Below are 18360 nucleotides of genomic sequence, written 5' to 3'. Positions count from 1 at the left end.
TGGCGGAGACCCAGCGTTCACGTGGAGTCCCAGCCACTTCCCAGCTGTCAACGAGGCTGTAACCAGAAATGGCAGTGAGTGAGGCGCAGGCCTGGGCGGTGGTCAGCTGCTGTTTTCTGCTTTAGGGACTGCTGAGGCGCAGCTGGGTGTTGGACACGCGCAGGCCCAGCAGGGGGCGCCCGAGGGCCTCTTTGGCAAGGCTGGGCGTCCACTGACTGGCAGCTCCAAGACTGCCCAGCTCTGAGGGCAACTGCCCTCAGGTGCCAGCTGCGTTTGTCACAGGCGCCTCTGGGTCTGTTAGGTCATCGACACAGAGTCTATGACTCAGGACATTTCTTCTGACATTGCCACCAGTGTAGCAGGTGAACTCCCAGGGTGAATTCACACCACTGGAGTGGTGTGTTTGCACCGCGCAAATGTGGAGAAGGAAGTGTTCTGCCCACATGCCACCGGGAAGCACTTCTTCACAAAGATGTATTTCTCTATTTGAAACCCAGAGTTACACTTGAGCTGGCGAGAAGCGAAGAAAGAAAAGAGCTCCCACCCTCTGGTTCACTCCCCAGACAGCCTCCACAGCCAGCCCCGGGGCCAGAACAAAGCCAGAACGGAAGCACTTCATCTGGGTCTCTCATTTGGGTGAAGGGGCCCAAGGGCGTAAGCCACCTTCTGCCACTTTCCCACATGCATTACCAGGGAGCTGGATTACAAGTGGAGCAGCTGGGACTTGAACCAGTGCATATATGGGATGCTGGCGCCGCAGGCAGAGCTTCATCCACTCCACAGCGCCAGCCCGGAGGCAGTTTTGTTAAGACGTCTCCATAAGGGGGCCTGGGTCTTTGCTTTGGAGGCTGACTGTGTTCACTTGGTGGGCTGTCGCCATGATGGCGCCAGCTGGAGGGCCAGCCACGTGTTGGCGGGGCAGGTGGGAGGAACCTGCTTGTTTAACGAAGTCACTGTGCCCTGGCCGGTAGGGCTGACGTTTAATCTAGAACTGTGACTTTTCACATGAGGGTGGCCATTCTTGCAGCAGTAGATGTATTTCCCGCACAGTTCAGGGGAAGACAAAGCAGAGACGGTCCCATCGCATTTTTTCTCCCATTTTTAATCCTCTGCTTTGCTTTGCTTTGGTGTTTAGCCGACTCTCCTTGATGGCTTTTTTGCCCCAGATGCTTCCCATTCACAAGTTGCCCCTTCCTGGTTTTCCATAAATCAACACTCTTTGGCATATTTAGATCCTAAGAATCGCTATGCTTTGATGCTCGTTCCAAATTTTGCGGCCCACTAGGTGGCCTTGGACAAAGAGGGTGGACAGCGGGCCTGGTACACCCGGCCCCTTGGGGGACTGGCCCAAAGATGGTGCGTTGCTGCCATCTAGTGGAAAGTGGAGACCGCTGCCGAGAAAGCGAAGAAGGAGCGTTCTTTCTCAGCAAGGTTTAGTTTAAAGCCGGCATCCCTGGGGCCTTGGGCGCCTGCGGTGCAGAAGCCCGGCTCTCTTTCCTGAATTTTCCGACAAGGAAAACTGATCCAGGTATTTCTCTTTGTCAGATGCTTAACCGTTTCAGTTAACTTTGTTGCCAGACGTAACATTTTACGTGTCCTCAATGTTAACCTTTTAAACAGCAGTTGAAGAAGGTCTGTAATTCAGGAGTCTGTTTGCAGGGCCTCAGTCCTTGACACAGTAGCAGAAGTAGCCCCGCTTTTTGGATGACAGTTGTCGCTGTAGCCTGCCTGTCTTCCCGAAGGGGGTTTATTCTGAAATGTAACTCAATAAATGCGATCCAAGAATGCCAGGATCAGGTGGCTTTCTTCACTTGAGACTTGCCTCCCTGCACTGCTTGCTCTAGTGGGAGCTCCGGCAGCGCCATCCCAGCTGCTCTGGGTGAGATGTGCAGGTGCCAGAGGTGGCCCCATCTTGCACTCACCTGCAGGGCCTGTATCTCCACAGAGGAGTTCCCCAAGCTCCTCCATCAGAACCTCTCCCAATGCCAGATCTCACGCACGCTGGCGGGCCCATGAGCCAGCCCTGTTTAGTCCGCTTCCATCCTAGCAGGGACAGTAGCCTTTCCTTACTGATCCTCACGCATTCTGGTTCTTACTGTTGGGTGCTACAGCCCAGCCAAGCCTGGTCCACACCCAGCCACAGCTCATGCATGGCTCAGCAGGGACAGAGACCTAGCCCAGCCCATCCTGGTTCTCACAAGCTCCAATGGGTGCTGCAGTCTAGCCCAGTCTTGCACATCCCCAGACCCAGTCCACACCCGTGTTGAGGGAGACTGCAGCCGTGTGCAGACCAGACCACCGCCTCCACTCTGGCCCTCGCACTCACCAGTGGGAACCACAACTCAGCTAAGGCATCCCCTTAGCTCCCTAACCAGGCCTGTTCCCAGCCACAGATCTTGCACATACCGGTAGTTACATAGTGCCTCACCTGTCTTAACCTCTGCCTTTGGATGCTACAGCCTGGCTCGTGCAAACCAGCAGGTGTGGCAGCTTAGCCCAGAATGAGCTGTACTCTCACCTGGATTCTGCACTTGCCAGTGGGCTAAGGTCTGCTTGACCCTGCCCGGTCTGCCCCCTTCCAAAAATCAGTCCACACACTTGTCGACAGCTACCTTGCCCAGCTTGCCCAACACCCAGGCCTTGGCCTTGTGCTCACCAGCAGGAATTATGAACCAGTGGAGGAGTTGCCCAAGTTCCCCCTACTTGGCTTACACATGCCAGCAAGTGCCAGACCCTCACCTGGCACAGCCTACCCCCTCCATCCCGCCTTTGTATGAGCTGGTGGATGATGCAACCTGGCCCACCCTACACCCTGTTTAGGGTGCACATGTGGGTGCTGCAATCTGTATCTGCCCAGCCTATTCTCAGTGAGTGTTGGTCGATTCCATGGTCATGCCTAGCTCAGCCCCTTACCACCCCAATTCTTAAACTATCCAGCAGGATTTGTATTTCCACAAGGATAGGCCCACATATCCTCTACAGAATCTACTCCTGGACCTGGTTCTTTTGAATGCTGATTGATGTCATGGCCTAGAATAATGTGATGCATCCACTGTTCTGACACTCATTGCCATGTTGTGATCTAGCCCTGCCAGACAGGCCCCCAGTCCTAGCTTTCAGATGGGCTGGTGTGTGGTGGTCAGCAATGCTCCACGCTAGCAAGCCCAGCTCAGGTCTCCCATGGTGGCTGGAGCCTTGTTCTGACCCATAAAGATCTTCACATTTTTCCCCTCCAAACCACCAGGTCCCAGTCCCCTCGCTTACCTGCAAGTACAGTGGGCTTGTCATTGGGAGTCCTGGAGTCATTCCTCACCTACATCTAGGGTGGCTTTTCCCAGGGATGTCCCTCAGCAGTAACTCCTTACCTGGGCATGAATCCACAGGTCATCGCTCACGCTCACCTGTGCAATTCACCAATCTCCTTGCAAATCCACAACCTCAAGTTCCTGGGGTGTGCTGTTGGCACCCGGGCTGCCCAGCCCAAAACCACCCCTGCCACCACCTCCTGGGCAGGGATAAAAAGACCCCAACAGGCGCCTAGAGTCACCCATGGCTCCTAAGGAGCATGAGGGCTCAAGGAGACTTCCCCATGCTTTAGTTCTGGTGGAGCTTCCCACTCGTGACCCTGGGAAGGCAGCACTTGATGGTCCAGCCCCTTGGGCCCCTGTCGCCCATACAGGAGATGCTGGCTTCTGCCAGGCCTAGCCCTGGCTTTTGCAGGCACCGAGGAGCAAAGCAGCAGATAGAAGATATTCTCTCTCTCTTTTTCCCCCTCAATCTCTGCTCCTTCAGTCATTGTGTCTTTCAAACAAGTAAATAAATCTTAAACAAAAAAGGTTGTAATTATTTAAAGAAAAAGTTGTCTCTGATTATAAAAAGATGGGGCCACATTATAAAAACGGTGGCACAGTAGGTAAAACCACAACCTGCTACACGGGCATCTCTTATGGGCATTAGTTCTTGTTGCAGCTGCTCCGCTTCGCTTATGGTCTGGAAAAACAGTGGAGAGTGGCCCAAGTCCTGGGGTCCCTGCACCCACATGACAGACCTGGAAGAAGCTCGGGGCTGCTGGCTTCAGATGGGGTTTTGCAGCCATTTGAAGAGTGAACCAGAGGATGTTCCCCCTCTGTCTCTCCTCTCTCTGTGACTGACTCTCAAGTAAAAATGAATAATAAATCTCAAAACAACAACAACAAAGCGGGCAGACCCCCAAGCGGCTTGCTGCTGAGGCAGGTGTTAGCCCAGAGGTTAAGACTCCCACATCCTGTATCAGGGTGCCTGGATTCGAGCCCACCTCCCTCCTGAACACTTCCAGCTGCTTGCTGACGCTCACCCTGAGAGGCAACAGGTGATGGCTCGGGTGCTGGGGTCCCTGCCACCTGAGTAGGAGACTTGGTGGGGTTCCCAGCTCCCGCCTTTAGCCTGGGCCAGCCCCCACTTGTGGCAGGCATTTGGGGACTGAACTAGAGGGAAAGCACTTTAATAAACAAACAAAGGAAAGGAAAATGGCTTACAGTGAAATAGGAAGCTGCATGTTAATAGTTTATTATAAAGAATGAGAAATTATTAAAAGATAAATTTATTTGAAATGCAGTCTGCTAGAGGAAGAGGGAGAGACAGAGATCTTTCATCCAATGGTTCACTCCCCAAATGGTTGCAATAGCTGGGGCCGGGCCACGTTGAAGCCAGAAGACATGAACCCCACGCAGATCTCCCACATGCACGCAGGGCCCAAGCCTTTGGGCCATCCTGCGCCTGCTTTCCCGGGGGCATTAGCAGGGAGCTGGATCGCAACAGAGTGGCTGAGACCAGGGTATTGCAACCAAGCATTAGAATCCCGTTTCTGGGGCCCGGCAGCATGGCCTAGCGGCTAAAGTCTTCAATTTGAATGCACCAGGATCCCATATGGGCACTGGTTCTAATCCCAAAGGCCCCATTTTCCCATCCAGCTCCCTGCTTGTGGCCTGAGAAAGCAGTCAAGGATGGGCCCAAAGCCTTGGGACCCTGCACCGCGTGGGAGACCTGGAGGAAGCTCCTGGCTCCTGGCTTTGGATCAGCACAGCACCGGCCGGTGCTCACTTGGGGAGTGAATCATCGGACGGAAGATCTTTTTCTGTCTCTCTTTCTCTCTGTATAAGTGACCTTCAAATAAAATAAATCTTTAAAAAAAAAAAATAAAAAGAATCCCGTTCCTGGCTGCCCCTTTATGGATTCTAGCTCTATAGTTTTAATGGGACACCCTCCAAAACGCAATAAGACCCCAAAGAGCTTCCGACGGCAGTGGCAAAGAACCAGAAATAAAACAGGCTTCAGGACAGTGTGTGTGTCTCAGTGAGTCATGTCCACGGTCAGGAGAAGGTCAGGTGTCTGTGTATGTGTAAGGTCCACTGGGCTGGATACTGCAAACAGGAAGTAGGCTGCTACAGCCACAAGCCACTGTGGGCACTGACCACCCAGGAAAGGGGGACTGACCAGCCCCCCAGGTCCCCTTGGAGACCATGAGCCATTTGGTGGAGTGGGGCTCCTGGAACCAGCGGATGACAGTGGCTACCACCTGCTGGCCCTCACCACCTGCTCTATAGTCAGGATTCTCTTCTGTATCCGAATGATGCCGTGAGGTACGTATTTGCACTGGCCATGGCCCGCATGTCTGAGGTCAGTAAGCTGTGAGATATCCAACCAAATGGGGAGGTGGGCAGAGCCCCCACACCTGTGTCTCCTGGCCCTGGGATTTGTGACTGTCTTATCTGCTACTTACCTCAAAGGGCCTTGCTCAACAGTCCCTCCCCCAGTCATGTGCCCCTTCCTGGGCTAGAGCGATGGGCAGCTCAGCCTCCCCACCCAAGGGGAGCTGCCCTGGGTCCCTCGCTGGACTTGTCATGCCCACAGGGGGTGAGTAGGGGTTAGAAGCTGAGCTCATGAAAGGCGAGTGCTGGCACACCCAGGGAAGGGCTAGGGCAGCCAGCCTCCCTTCCGCAGCCCCTCAAACACAGCACTGCACTGAACCTCATCGGCATATCTCGGCCCATCTGCGCCACTGGGCCATGCAGGCATGATCTGGCTTGCTCAGGCAGTCTGTCTGGTTCCGCCTCTGACCAGCACCCTTCAAAGTACTCACGTGGTGCTCCTTTGTGGAAATCCCTTCACGTCCCCTGGCTCAGAATGGACAGTCACCACACCATGAGTGGCATTCATTCAAGGGAAGCCGCCTGGGCCACACACTGTGCCAATGTGGGCATGGGAGGAGCTGGGGCCCAACTGGACCCATATGACCAACAAGCTGTGCTGCCTCCAGGAGTGAGGACATGTCAGGCTAGGGTGTCAGCAAGAGAGACCAGCAGTGTCCAGCAGAGAACGAAGGTGGAGGAGGGGAGATAGGAAGTGACCTCCAGAGGCCTGGGAAGGTGAGGGCAGGACCAGCTCGCAGGCAAGCAACGTTTGGGCACACCCTGCAAGGAGTAGCTCCGCAATATTCCGGCTATTTACATTTTTAAGAAAATTTGTTTAGTTTTACTTTGTTTTGAGAGGCAGAAATAGTTGGAGCTGAGCTGATTTGAAGCCGGGAGCCAGGAGCTTTTTCTGGGTCTCCCATGTGGGTGCAGGGGTCCAAGGACTTGAGCCATCCTCTGCTGCTTCCCCAGACCATTAGCAGGGAGCTGGATCAGAAGTGGAAGAGCCAGGATTTGAACCAAGGCCCATATGGGATGCTGGTGCTGCAAGTGGAGGATTAGTCTACACGTCACCACACCAGCCCCATCGGCAGCTTTTGAACCAATTTCAAGTTTCATAACAGGAACACCCTTAGCTGAAGATGAAACACACCTGTGTGCTCTTTCCCGCTTTTATTGAAAACACTCTTTTTCTCATGTTTCAGAACGAACTAGGGCATGGCTGAGGAAGGAAGTTTCGTTTCTTTATTAAGCAACATGCATGTGAAGGCAACCGTGACCTTCATAGGAAGCCAGGGGATGTTTTGAAGGTTGGGGCAGGGCTCGCTGCTCTACTTGCCATGTTTCAAGCCCCAGACTCCACATGCTGGGCCCTGGGCTGCTTGGTCCCAGCAGTCTGCCCTGGAATGGTTTACAGGCCTTGCACCTGCACACCTCTGCCACCACAGGGTGGCCAGCACTGCCTCCTGGCCTGCCTGGCCTTCAGACGTGTAGAACAGGTGTGGCTCCGTTGACAAGGAACCTGACCTAGCGCCAGAGCTCTGGATGCTCCACTTCAGATCCAGCTCCCTGCTGAAGTGCCAGGGAAAGCAGCAGAGGATGGCTCGAGCACCCACGGGCCCCCTGCACCCATGTGGGAGGCTCAGAAGCAGCTCCTGGCTCCTGGCTTCAGCCTGGCCCTGCCCTGGCAGTCGCAGTCATTTGGGGAACAGACTAGCAATCTCTTCCTCTATTTCCTTGTTTCTGTAACTCTTTTCAATTAAAAAATGTTGATCTGGGAACTGAATGTTCCTTGCCACATGTGTTCCCTGTATTGTCCCCATGTCACCCTAACAGGCAAGGAAGTGGTCCCTCTGCCCTGCCCCTTCCTGGCCGCTGTGGCCACTCCTGCACCCCTGGACCCTGTCCACACAGCCGCCCAGCACGGTGAACGTCTGGTGCCTCCGACCAGAGAGAGGAGAGAGCCAGGGCGGCCTCTTACTTTCGCTTTCAGTCTGAGTTTCCCAAGTGACAGACTTCCTCCTCCTCAGCCCCGGCGTCCCGAGGCTGCCTGCCCCCATCTGCCTGGAAGCTGTGAGTGGCCAGCTGCACAGAGAACCTTGGTGGTCCAGCAAGGTCAGGGTGAACGCGCAGCGGCACACACACTCCTTCGGGAAATCCCAGGATCCACTTTGGAAAATGCTTCCAGAGAAATCACTTCCTTCTCCAACTTCTCCCTCTCCTCTGCAGTCTTTACTGTTGCGTTGGGCAGAGCCCCCCAGACCTCCCAGAACGTCCCTATGGCTTGGTCTGTCTCACTCCAAACCCCTGTGAGCGAGTCCGGCAGGCCTCTCCTCTACACAAGCCAGATGCCCAAAGCAGAGTGACTTTTTAGAAAGCGTTTATTTAAAATATTTACAACTTTCATTTTAAATGCAAAAATAGCTGATATAAAATTGAGACAAACATATACTGACCTTTCACCCCATATACAAACATCTGTCTTTGGTAGTCACTTACAGGTAAATAGATTAAAAACAACAACAAACTAGTTCTCTCCTAAAGACAATACAGAGTTGAGGTATTCTATTGAACAGATATGATGTCCACCCAGTAAGATTCTCTTCCTCTCTCCCCTCACTGATAGCATTGCTCCACAACACCCCAGTCCCAGCCTTGCAAGCATATTGATGATGTTCCTTATTCGTTGTTAAACGGCCATAAAACTTCCTGGAGCTGGCGCCGTCACATGGAGGACACACAGAATGCTGGCAGGACATTTAAAGGACAGTCCAAGAGCATGTGGCATGGACTCTGAGATTCGAGGACCTGCCCTCTCCAGCAGTCCAGCTGCCACCTGCTTCCCGGAAGCCTGGGGGTGGAGGAAGCTGTGCCCCGCAGGATCACAGGTTGTGTCTGCCTCTTTCACAGTAAGACACCCCTGGAGCTGGTGTCAGCTCTAAGAATCAGCCACAAGCTGCTGTAGCTTAGCGCCAAAGCCGGCCAGCGAGCAAGCCAGGCCTGGGCATCCAGCGGCAGCTGCACAGGCGGTGGCCATCACCTTGATGGGCTGCCACCTGCCCTGCTCACCGCAGCTCCAGCAGCAGCTATGGGCCTTACCACAGCAGGGGAATGGCAGGGACCCAGGGTGAGCTCAGGGTGTGGGCAAACAAGGCCGCCCACGAACAAGGCCCCATCACAGCCGAACCCTCCAGACACATCAAACTCTGCTCCCTTGAAATGTGTCCTAGAGATTCCATTAATGCTATGAGAACCAATGACCCCTTCTCTTTCCACCGTGAGCATTCGTTCAGCTGCTGCTGCTTCTTCCAGCAGGGGCTAGAGAGGCGGGAACCGTCAGATACTGATCATCTCACTGATGTGCCTTATGAAAAAATCACCTTAAAAAAATGAGCCTGCAGCAGATGTACTGAATTTCCAATCACCTGTGGCTGCCCTGGCAGGACCCCATCCACATGATTCTACCGGCCTTCCATGCCCCCTCGGGCGGATGCTCTACGGGGTCTCTGTCCCAGCATCCTCCACGGCTGAGGGCTCCGGCTGTTAGGAACGGACCAGTTGGGTGCTGCAGACACCAGTGAGTGAGCCAGAGACAGGGGTTCAGCCACATCAGAATGGGGAACAGAGGAAGTTCCTGGTGTTTCCCTGTGTGCTTGGAGCAAGAGCTTTTCCTTCATTGACGCTTAGCTTATAAACAAGGGGGGGAGGGGAGAACCCTCTCCAGTACAAGGAAAAAAAAAAATAATAAAAGCAATCAGTTTCCTTACAATCATAATGAAAGCAGTAACATGCTGGAGGCTGCACAGCCCATCAGAAACAGTGCATTTCACATCTCCCACCAGCTCAGCTCAGCCGAGCCGTGACGCGTGGGGAAGACCCGGGGAAGGGCCACAGGTGGGCACGTGCTCACCTGTCCTCATGTAAATTTGTATCGTTCAACATTTCCCTGTAACAGCAGTGTTTGTGTGTGTGTTACTCTCAAGTCCTGGAAACTTGAAAAAGAAAAAAAAAAAAAAAGTAAAAATTCACAAACACTTGTCTGGCTTTGATTGCCACGAGGCAGCATCAGGGTCTGAAATGGACAGACAGCGCCAAGCAAGAAAACCACGGCTGGCTTTGAAAACAGCCGTGGTTTGCGGCTGGCAGTGCGGCAAGGGAAAGCACAGCTGCCTGCCTGGCAGTGGTGGCTGGTTTCTTGGGGTGTGTGTGTGTGTGTGTGTGTGTGTGTGTGTGTGTGTGTGTGTGGGTTTTGGTTGGTTTTTTTTTTTTTTTTGCAAAGCTTGTGTGGTCTGGTAAATGTGGATCCCAAGGTGGCAAGACCTGTGTAAAATACAGCTCCCCAGGGTGAATAAGCTGCAGCCATCTTGTACTCCCAAAGTCCAGATAAAAGCCCCGTGGGGAGTCACTGCCCTGGTCCAAGCTGCCTGCTGAGGAACCAAATACAAACAGGAAGGCCCCTAAGAAGGGGCTTTTGAATGGCCCTCGAGCTGGGGAATTCCTAGGGCCCTTGTCTGGAGGGAGGGACGCCTGTGTCACGGCAGGGCCCCCACCCTCCAGTGGCCGTCACCTGCAGGAGCTGCCACCGGCTCCCTTCCTCCTTACCGGAGAGAAGCACCCGGCTGTTTTTCACATTTTAAGACAAAATAGGATGACAGAATGAAACAAGATCTTGGCTTGGGGCTCCCAAGCTGCTTCTGACTCCCACCCCACACCCCGTGCCCACGAGCATTCATTCAGACCCGGGTCTCCCCCAGCCTGTCCGGAGAAAATCATTAGCAGGCTTTATGGAAACACATTCTTGCCCAGTTCCTTAGTCCTCTCCTGCAGGCTCTGCCATGGCAGTGGAGTTAATGGAAGCTGGAGGGTGAGCCCCTCTGGAGCCCATCGTGGACCATTCTTCCTTGTCCGGGTACATGGAGGACCATGGACCAAGGATAAGGCTTGTTGGAGGCCAGTGTCACCCCCATTGCTCCAGGGCACCCTGGTAACCCTGCAAGTCCTGAGTACTGAAGGGAGATCAACCCCCACGAGGCTGCTCCCGATTCCTGCCATTCACATTGAGCAAGAGGCTACTAAGAAGCTGATTGTCATTCCCTTTAGAACCATCAGGCCCTGAGAAAGTATGGCTCCCCTCCACCCTGTCTCCCTACCCCCGCCCCCACTCCTCACCAGCTGTTCTTCAAGTGTAGGGGAGAAAGAGCAGAAGAAAAAACATTCTCCTCCCTGCGGGGGAGGCTGAAGGAAAAGCTGTCTTGATACAGCGAAGGCACGTGGGTTCCAGGCGTCTGAGCTGGAGGCAAATTCTGAGCAGCTGGCGAGGAGCTGTGTGGTCAGGGAGGTGGGGCCCTGGATGCAGACCCACATCCTCTTCCCCCTCTCCTCGGTCTGGAGCCAGCTAGGGGCCACCAGCAGCCCCTGCCCACCCAGAGTCCAAGCCAGGCAGATCTCCAGTGCAGTCTGTGAGCTCATTCCAGCCCCTGGCCACACTGTGAAGCGGAGCATGGGCACATGAAGGCATTTGAATGAAGTGCATTGGCACCTGCTGAAGAGCTGTGGCAAGCAGACGCTTGCTGACCAGTGCAGCAAATCTATAACATTGGAATCCCCAAGATGAGCTGACCGAGAGGAGGAGGGACTGTGCCCGGCGCCGTCCACAGCTATCTGGGGAAGAAGTAGTCTTTGTTGCTGATGTCATAAGGGCTCTGGACGCAGCTGGCCATGGCATCCGGGCGGCTGGGGCCCGAGGTGTTGTCAGAGCCGAGGCTGCTGGGGGACACGGGTGGGGAGATGAGGGGTACCAGCACGGCAATGGGCCTGGGCCTTTCAGGGACCAGCTGCCCCAGCGCGTACGGTGGGTGCATGGCTGTCTTGCCTTCCTTCAGCGCACGCAGCTTCCAAGCCTTCCTGAACCTTCACACACAGACAAACCACAGGAGGGTTAGTACTCCATGATGAGGCCCCAAGAACCCCACCACCAACTGGTACTCAGGCCTCAGCCCCAGGGGGTGACAAACAGCTACCCCATCAGCTGTGGTCAACAGGGCTGCTCTGAAGACGTGGTGCTTCCAAAACACCCCCAGAAAACAGGTGTGTGCAGCTGGTCCAGCCTCCAAGTGGGAAAACTGAGGCACACCCCAACTGTCTGTGAGTGGACCAAAGTCACTCAACAGGTCCCTCATTTGTCCTGCTGCTGAGCGGCTCAACAGGAGCACAACAGCAGCCCCAAATCCATTTGTTTAAAAGTGGGGAGTAGGTGGGGGTGGGTGGGAAGCAGTGTTGTGGCTTAGAGGGTAAAACCATGGCATCCCATATTAGAGGGCCGGCTTGAGTTCTGGCTGCTCTGTGACCCATCCAGCTCTCTACTAATGCGCTTGGAAAAGCAGCAGAAAGATGTCCTGGGTCTTTGGGTTCCTGCACCAACTTGGGAGCCAGCTGGTGTTCCCAGCTCCTGGCTTTGACCTGGCCCCTCCTTTGGCTGGTGCAGCCATTTGGGGAGTGAACCCATGGATGGAAGATCTCTCTCTCCCTCCCTCCCTCCCTCTTTCTGTCACTCTGCAAAACACAATAAATAATTTAAAAATGAGAGAGGGTGAGAAAAGTGAGGAAGCAAAGTGGGCTGCCCATGGGGCTTGGACTTGGCGGTGAACTGTCATCTGTGATGGCCACCTGGTGCCAGCCCCCCGCCCTGCCATGCCAACTGTCCCCACATCTCTGGGCAGGTCCACAGCCCACCCGCTGGGGTCAGTTCCCAAGAGCCGGGCTGGGGGCGCCATCAGCCAAGCCTGACTCATTGGCAGGAAAGCTGACAAACAGGAAGGAGATAGGCATCGCTGTGAGGGCAGCTCCCCTCGCGGCCTCCCCCCGCAGCCCACGGCTGGAGTCACTGAGAAGTCACTTGACAGATCAGAAAGGAAGATGTCATCCATCTTCAAAGGAACAGTCTCGTCTCCTTCCCGAAGGGGCCACTGTCGCCACTGCCGCTGAGCTGTGGTGCCTTAGGGGTAGAGGCACTCCTCCCACTCGCTCCCCGCCAACCCCAGAGCAGGGGCAAGGTGGTCCCCAGGTGGTCCCCCGGATCCCCCTCATGTGGCAGCTACTCCAGGAAGGGCCATGACAGACGAGGGGAAGCCAAGGTCAAAAATCAGATCCGGAGCTTTTCCTTGGATGTCTTTGGAGATCGGCAGGCTATTCCTGTCCTTGTTAGCAGAAAGAACGGATGGCTGGCTCCAGAGCTGTGCTGGCCCTAGGCCTGCTCTTCAAATGAAACAAACACTCCACAGGGCCTCACTGAGGGCAGCAGCCTAGGATGGGGCATGGGCACAGGGCCCAGCGGGGGTGCTTACTGGAGCTGTGTGCTTGGAGGGAGGTGCCCCTTGTAAAAACACTCATTGCTCTGTGGATAACAACACAGAGACTGGCCCAGGAACCCAGCTCCCGAGGATATACCTGGCAGAAACCTCACAGCCACGGGGGAAACTTCAGGTACGTACACACACACACACACAGTTTCAACTCAACATTGTTTATAAAACCAAAACAAAGGCTAGTTCCTTGGTGTAGGCTAAGCCTCAGCCTGTGGCGCCAGCATCCCATAGAAGCACAGGTTTGTATTCCCACTGCTCCACTCCCATCCCAGCTCCCTGTTAATGGCCTTGGAAGGCAGTGGAGGTTGACTCAAATGCATGGACCTCTGCACTTTCATGAGAGACCCAGAGAAGGCTCCTGGCTCCTGGATTCAGACCAATCCAGTTCCAGCTATTGTGGCTATTCGGGGAGTGAAGCAGCAGAAGGAAGATCTCTTCCTGTGTCTTTCTCTCTCTGTAACTTTACCTTTAAAATATAAATAAATTAAGAAAAAAATCGCAAAACAACACCCAAGAGTAAGAAGTTGGTTAAGTGAACTTGGGTAATAGCCAACTGAGTAGCAAAATCAAGTTAATAGAAGTGATGTTTACTGATACTACACTTACAAGGCAGAGTGCAGAGCTGTGGATCCAGAATAATCACGGCTCCGTGAAAACAACAAGAAACCACAGGGGTGAGGAGAGGAATGTCCTCTAAGCCTCCAATGTTCTGGCCCTGATGCTGGCTGCTTGGATGCGTTCCCTTTGATCAAGTTCACAGGGCTGTGCATTTGTGCCATAAGTACTTGCTGTATGTCTGTTTTAGTTTAACAGTGAGTGGCTGAGGCCAGCGCTGTGGTGCAGCCCGAGAGCCCTTTACCTCTCTGTGCAGTCCTAACTGCCCTGCCCAGCCCTGCTGCGCACACACCTGCACGCACACACATGCACCTGCATGTCCTGCATGCATCCGTGTGTGCGTATACGCACACATGTCCACACATGCATGCTCACATGAACGTGCACATACACTCACACACTCAATTGTATGGCACTCTGGGCTTCTCCTTATCCAGACCAGCTCTTCTCCTTCCTTCACTTCTGTGGCCACACCGGCTGCTCGCCACACTGCTCACCACCTCTCAGGGCCTGAGTTAGACAACAGCTACGCTGCCCCTGCCGCCTCCTCACTATGCCCCTGCAGCCCCTGAGCAACACTGGATGTCATGTGTGCTGGGCGAGTGCTCCTTTGTGGCCAAGCAGGTGAGTGGATGGGCGTGCGCCCTGCACAGTGGGCCACGGGGAGCTCAGCCAGGGGCAAGGCAACACCTCAGGGCAGCTTCCAGGACCCATCTCACCTCAGAACAAGGCCAGTGCCGAGGAGAATTCCGAAGGCCAGGCTTCCTCCAGCCACCAGGAAGGTGGACAGTGGGATGGGTGAGGAATCATCATCTGAAGGGCGAAAAAAAGCAGAAGAGTGAGCAGCAAGAGGAGAAAGGGGCATGGTAGAAAAAGGAAAATCAGAAAGCCACTTAACAGGTGCCACCCAAAGCCCTGGGGGACAGTGGTATCGTAGCACTGCATGGGAAACAGCTGTCTGTGGTGCTGGCATACCATACGGGCACCAGTTTGAGTCCTATCTGTTCTAATACCCATTCGGGCACAGAGGATGGCCCAAGTGCTTGGGTTCTTGTACCTATGTGGGTGACCCGGATGGCCCTCCTGGCTCCTGGTTTTGGCCTGGCCCAGCCCTGGCTATGGCAGACATTTAGGAAATAAACCAGTGGATGGAAATTGCTTGTTCTGTGTATGTGTGGGGGTGGGGTATGACACACTGCCTTTCAAACCAATCAATCTTTAGGAAAAGTACAAGCCCCAAGGATCCCATCCTTGGAGAAAGAAGTGGCTCCACTGATCACCACCCATCGGAGTTCCCCATTTCCTAGCCACGGCTGACTCCAGAGGGCGGCTGCCAGCAGCGGCGTGAGCAGACAGGAATCCATCTGTCACTTGGCAAGAGAAGTGATCCGGCTCAAAGGGGCGAGGTGCTGGAGAAAGTTGGAGACTTGGCTCACACCCTTATTAGAATTCGTCTGCTTGCTTTTTTTTTTTTTTTTAAATGTCTGTCTCTTCCTACCAAGTGCCTGCTGTGTACCCAGCTTTGCTCGAGGCCTCAGACAGACTCAGAAGCCCAAAGCATGGGGAAAGGACACTGGGGAGGGGGTGCTGGGAGATGCGAGGGGGTGGGAGTGGGACAGGGCTTTCCGAGCAGGAAGAATTTGAATGGAAACCTGGCCAAGCTGAGGCCAGAGGAAGAGTGTTCCAGCAGTCGGTGCAAAGGGCCCGAGACATCTGGATAGGGAGATAGTTTGGTCAAGGAGGCAGCCTGGCAGATGCAGAGCCAGCAGGCAAGGGGAGGGGAGGCAAGGTCCCAAAGATGGACATAGGATGAGACAACATGACTGCTGGGGCGCCCCTGCGAGACTCGGCCTCTGCTGGAACTTTCACTCTTTTGCCCCATCAAGAAGCAACCAGAACCAATCTGGGTTGGGAAGTGGGAAGATGCTGAGCTTCTCTTTTGGACATGTTCGGCTTGGGGTTTCCAGGGTTGCAGGGGGACCCCGCCACCTAAGCAGAGCGCGAGTCGTGCGCCAGCCCTCTCAGCTCTCTACCCACCGCTGGGCTCTCCCTAACCCCATCTGGCAAGTGTGGTCCTCCTTCATGATAATTCCAAGTGTGCTCTTTGACACAGCCTGCTCGAGAAGCCAGGGGTGGGTGGGTTTTAGCCCCTGTGAGTCCTCAACTGGGCCAAACTCAGCCCCAGGCTTGCATCCGGTGCATCCTGCCAGCATACGCTGCACCAGGGCAGGGCTCCACCGCTGGCCAGTGCAGCAGACAGCCAGCAGCAGGTGCTGGCAGGAACCTGTCTGGGTGAGGGTCATGAGGCCAAGGACTTCCAAAATGGTGCTGTCCACCTACCCAGCCCCAAGGATCCTCCTGAACTTCAGTGTTTGTAAGTTTTGCTGGACCCTCAGGTCTAGCAAATCAAAAGTCCTAAAACCAAGACTCCGAAAACCACAATTTCAGGGCCAGCATGATGGTTCAAGTTAATCCTCCACCATTCAGTGCTGGGATCCCATATGGGTACCAGTTCTTGTCCTGGACACTCCACTTCCCTGCCAGCTCCCTGCTTGTGGCCTGGGAAAGCAGTAGAGGACGGCCCAGTGCTTTAGGACCCTGCACCCACTTGGGAGATCTGGAAAAAGCTCCTGGTTTCAGATCAGCTCAGCTCCAGCTATTGTGGCCACTTGGGAAGTAAACCAGCGAAGGAAGACCTCTCTCTGTCTCTCCTGTCTGTAAATCTGTCTTTCCAATAAAAATAAATAAACCTTGCACATTTTGTTTCTGTGGTGGGCCATTTGGTCATGCATCTTGGGGACTAGTCCCCATGTGACTTGGGGTTCCCCTGCCTCTTAGCTCACTACCTCCCTCTGCTATCTGGTCCCCAGCTGACCTGTCCAAATATCCAAGGACTTTCTGCAGAGAAAGCGAAGGCATTAAAATCCATCTGGAATCCTTCCTTACCTGGGAGGTGGGTGGTGCCTTCAGGCTCTCCGGTGAGTTCAGTGGTGTCATCAGCAGCAGAGGAGGCCTGAAAGACAGTCTCCGTCACAAGTCTGGTCTGCAGGCCCCACCCGGGGCAGGCGTGACCTCCTGACCCAGGGGAGGCGTTCCCTGCTCTATTTGGTGAGCCAGCCTGCATCTGACTTCTGCCACTTGCTATTTATATCCACACCCTGATGCCTCAAGGTGGGCATTTCTTTCCCCCTCCCCCACTGAAGCTTACAGGCACAAGGGAAGGGACCAGGTCCCACTGCTGCTGGGCAAAGTGTGGACTGGAAGCCTGGCTCCATCCCCAGCTTCTGGCAGACCTGAGCATAGATTTCTGCATGAACACGGGAAGGACTAGCATGGGAATTAAATGAGATGGTGAATGCAACACTTGGAGTCCAGTGGGGCATGGCCAAGGGCTCGGCCAGGGTCACTCCCAAGACCATGCTGGGAGTGGCCTATAGTAGTCCAGCTCTTGGACTGGCTGAGCCTCCTGCTTAGAAAATGAAGGACCCTTAGAAGGACCCTCCTGCTTAGAAAATGAAGGAAATACAGCGGGATGGGCAATTGAATTACTCCAGGGATGTGTTAACAACTTCAGAGTAATCTTCTTTCCAGCAAATGCACAGGCGGTGGGGAGACACGGATCCAAGGGAAGGGTGACTCAGACCAAGTCATCAACACAACCCAGAGAGCTTGAGACCGCATGGTAGTCACGAGTCACAGGGGACGTCTGTGGGCCAGGTCAGGGCTCTCCCACACAGGACGGGCCAGGGCAAAACAGCAGCTCCTCCCCCTTTCTCCAGAGGCCCAGAAAGGACCTGTCACTCACCATGGGCACTTCTCCAGCAAGTGGCAAGACTAGAAGTTAAATCAAACCCTGCCAGGCAGCAACCCACACACCCTCTGTGCATTGCTACCCTCCACCACCTATAAGAATAGGGACTCACCTCCGGGGAGGGGGACATGGCTGGGGGGCTCCTGGGTTCTGCAGATAGAAAGAGAAGTCGTTATTAGGGCTTTGTGGATGTTGAGGTCTGGCTGAGGCAGTTCAGAAGCAAAATGAAGTCTCCCACAGCTGGAGACACCAAACCATCAAGCACGAGAAACCAGACACAAGAACGACCAAGCCGTGTCATGCTTTGAGCACTTATAGCAACAACTCGAACAGCACGCCACGTGACCCCAGAAGTAAACATTTGTCCTCGGCCTGCTAAAACTTCCACTTGCTCGTGGCAGTCCAAAATACCATGCAACCTTTAGAAGCATATTTCAGGAAACTGCTGAAGATGTATTATATGAAAAATGCAGCATGGGGTTGGTGTGGTGGCTCAACAACCTAATCTACCTGCAAGTGCATGCATCCCATATGGGCATTGGTTCACTTCCTCAGTTGCTCCACTTCCCATCCAGTTCTCTGGCCTGGGAAAGCAGCAGAGGATGCCCCAAGTGCTTGGGCCCCTCTACCCATGTGTGAGACCCAAAAGAAGTCCAGACTCCTGACTTTGGATCAGTTCAGCTCTGGTTGCTGCAACCATGTGGGGAGTGAATCAGCAGACGGAAGATCTTTCCTCTCTGTCTCTCCTTCTCTCTGTGAATCTGCCTTTCTAATAAAAATAAATAAGCCTTTTAAAAACAGAGAAAGAAAGAAATGCAAGATAAGGAAAAGCACAGACAGCTTAGCTATAGGAATATCGCTAAACATTATTTACTGCAGAGTAACAAGCACACAAAAAGAA

General features: G+C 54.1%; 1 protein-coding gene across 1 annotated transcript in view; it reads right to left on the bottom strand.

The window, feature by feature from the left end:
- Positions 1–8032: 8032 nt before the first annotated feature.
- Positions 8033–18360, bottom strand: part of IL6R (interleukin 6 receptor) — a 49208-nt gene continuing 38880 nt past the window's right edge. Inside the window, exons 7-10 of the mRNA XM_040998996.1 lie at positions 17572–17609; positions 16595–16661; positions 14368–14461; positions 8033–11579 (exon numbers count right to left, since the gene is read on the bottom strand). Coding sequence (XP_040854930.1) covers positions 11327–11579; positions 14368–14461; positions 16595–16661; positions 17572–17609 — 452 coding nt within the window. The 3' untranslated portion in view covers positions 8033–11326. The remainder of the gene's footprint in view (positions 11580–14367; positions 14462–16594; positions 16662–17571; positions 17610–18360) is intronic.

Source organism: Ochotona curzoniae, unplaced genomic scaffold (genome assembly GCF_017591425.1).
Source record: "Ochotona curzoniae isolate NIBS_2020 unplaced genomic scaffold, NIBS_Ocur_1.0 scaffold_1037, whole genome shotgun sequence".
NCBI lineage: Eukaryota > Metazoa > Chordata > Mammalia > Lagomorpha > Ochotonidae > Ochotona > Ochotona curzoniae.
This window is presented reverse-complemented; position numbering and strand designations above follow the sequence as displayed.